Genomic DNA, 2,500 nt, shown 5'->3' on the forward strand with positions numbered 1-2,500 from the left:
TCCATAAGCATTATATAGCCATTGATTCCAAATGATACTTTTTTTATTTATATAAGAAAGGACATAGCGGCGAAAGGCTTCTGGCAACACTGCGTATCAGCTCAGCTGGTCGTGGACCGAAGACCCGATCCTTCGCGACCGCCGGGGAATCTACTCCAAGGCCGAAGCTCTCTCTGTAAGGTTCCTTCACGATGTCCACCCACGCCCAACGTCGACAGGTAAGATGCATGATTAAACATCTAGTTTCGTAAGTCTTGGTAAAGAAAGTGTCAATGGCAGTGTGCAAATTGACAAGCGTAGGAGCCTGCAGACGACGTGGTCCTTAACCCTAAAACCCTGGCAGTGGCCTTCATACCCTGATTGTATGAGTTTAGCAGACTGCCAGGGCACGACATGTTGACAGCAGCATGCCAGAGAGCTGAAGTTACCTGTAGGGGCCGCATGTAAGTGGTCTCTATTTTTGACACTGAAATTATTAATAGGTAAGTCGAAGGTCAAGGCAAGTGTAAAGGTGCCAAAGGTCAAGTGAAGGTCATTATCGTAGGATAAATTAATTCTTGTCAGGTATTGGGAGTGATACACAGACGCTATTCATGATGCCTCAGGTTGTTAAAGAAAGGTATTTTCTTAAACATCAAAGCTGCAAATAATGAAATATTTATCCAGTTACTGAAGCAAAATGTTTGGCACTATATGAAATGAGAAAGAAAAGGTACTTTTTTTATTTAATGAGAGTAATAACTAAGAGAAAAGATAATATGACAGATGAGGTGGAAGATTTATTTGAAGTTGAGGAAGAATTAAGATTTTTTTTTTTTTTTTTTTTTTTTTTTGCAATAGTTGGCAGCTTGTGCTTCACATATGGGTACCGCATTGCAGAAACATGTTTTGGAAAATGTTTATCATATAATATGATATTCCTTAATTCATTATGTTATATTTATTACAATTTGTCATTATCATTTTTTTACAGTATATTTATGTACTAGATTTAAGATTTCTCATTTAGAGAGTTGCATTCAACGCATAGTTGTCGATAGTGCATCTATACATAAAATATTGATTGTATTTTTGTTTTATTTAAATTTTTGCTTGCACTTAGTCACCAATGAGTTGTTTACGAGGCCTACGTGACTTCACACCTTTATCACTTATCTTGAATTTCCAGCAAGAAAGATTTTTACTTGTACAATTATTGATTTTGTTAATAATAATGTAATAATAATGATATTATTATTATTATTATTGATATTACTAGTACTTCTAGCATTACAATTGATATTACTGCTACTACTTCTAGCACTTCCACTACTACTAGTACTACTACTACTACTACTACTAGTACTAGTACTACTACTAGTACTAGTACCACTACTATTTCTACTACTAGTACTAGTACCACTACTATTTCTAGTACTACAACTACTATTATTATTACTACTACTACTATTGCTACTGCTACTAAATTCAAGGAATAGGGTGAAACAGGTAATATAAGGCTAAGGCTATAGAAGATCCAGTAACATCTGAATAAAAACAGGGATAGCTTACGTGAAAATATGCTTAGCTTGATGGTACTGTTTGGCATATACAGTTTGTAATTTGATATTCCTTGTTCTGGTACAGAATTCCTTGATCTGTTATTCCTTGGTCTTATCCAATTTAGCTGTTCAACTGTCTATGATTATATTACATCATACCAGCACATTTTAACTGTGACTCTTAGATTTTAGATTACAATGTATTTTTATAAACCTTTTAAACACCTCTGAATGTATGAATGGTCAGCTATCCATGTATATATTTGCTTGTCATAACTATATTGTATAACAAAAACCTTGCTTTAGGCAAAGGGTATGTACACGTTGATGAAACAAGATAATCTTCTTCATTGAGTCGATGTTATCATCTATAGTGTGGGAAGCTGTTAGATATATTGGAGTTATTGTTGATAAAATAATATGGGCGAGTGGGCAATGGAGGTACGCACTACTGATGGGTTAAGAAGTTCGGTGAAAGTGTTCGCTGAGAAGTATTTACGTCTTAGAAGTATTATGAAGAATTTTTTTTTTTTTTTTTTTTTGATAAGACAGTAGTTTTTCTGTAATGTTTGAACACATGGCAGCAAGGGCAAGTGAGGTAGCATTCTTATATGTACATACTTAAAAAAACATTTGGCAAAAATTAGTGTACGATTAGGAAATTTGACTTTATAAAGTGTGTGAATGAAATTTATGTTCCCCAAAATTACTAGGTAATCTAGTGATTGTCCAGAATAAAATCACAGAGAGACTGGTGTGGCTTCCGTTTTTTTTTGCATTTCAGCAAATGCCAAACAATATCTGTCACGTATATTCTTGGACTGGTTCCAACTTTGACAGTAGATAGCCAAGGGTATATAAAGTCTGTCTTTTAAGAATACACATAGAGGAGGTTTGTTAAACTTTACTATAGTGATTAATTTCATCACCAAGGGTATTCTTGTTAGAATCCATTTATG

General features: G+C 34.3%; 1 protein-coding gene across 1 annotated transcript in view; it reads left to right on the plus strand.

The window, feature by feature from the left end:
• Positions 1-79: 79 nt before the first annotated feature.
• Positions 80-2,500, plus strand: part of LOC125035160 (UTP--glucose-1-phosphate uridylyltransferase-like) — a 36,242-nt gene continuing 33,821 nt past the window's right edge. The window contains exon 1 of the mRNA XM_047627368.1: positions 80-218. Within this exon, the coding sequence (XP_047483324.1) occupies positions 192-218 (27 nt within the window). The 5' untranslated portion in view covers positions 80-191. The remainder of the gene's footprint in view (positions 219-2,500) is intronic.

The sequence above is a fragment of the Penaeus chinensis genome, chromosome 19, assembly GCF_019202785.1.
Source record: "Penaeus chinensis breed Huanghai No. 1 chromosome 19, ASM1920278v2, whole genome shotgun sequence".
In the NCBI taxonomy this organism is placed as follows: domain Eukaryota; kingdom Metazoa; phylum Arthropoda; class Malacostraca; order Decapoda; family Penaeidae; genus Penaeus; species Penaeus chinensis.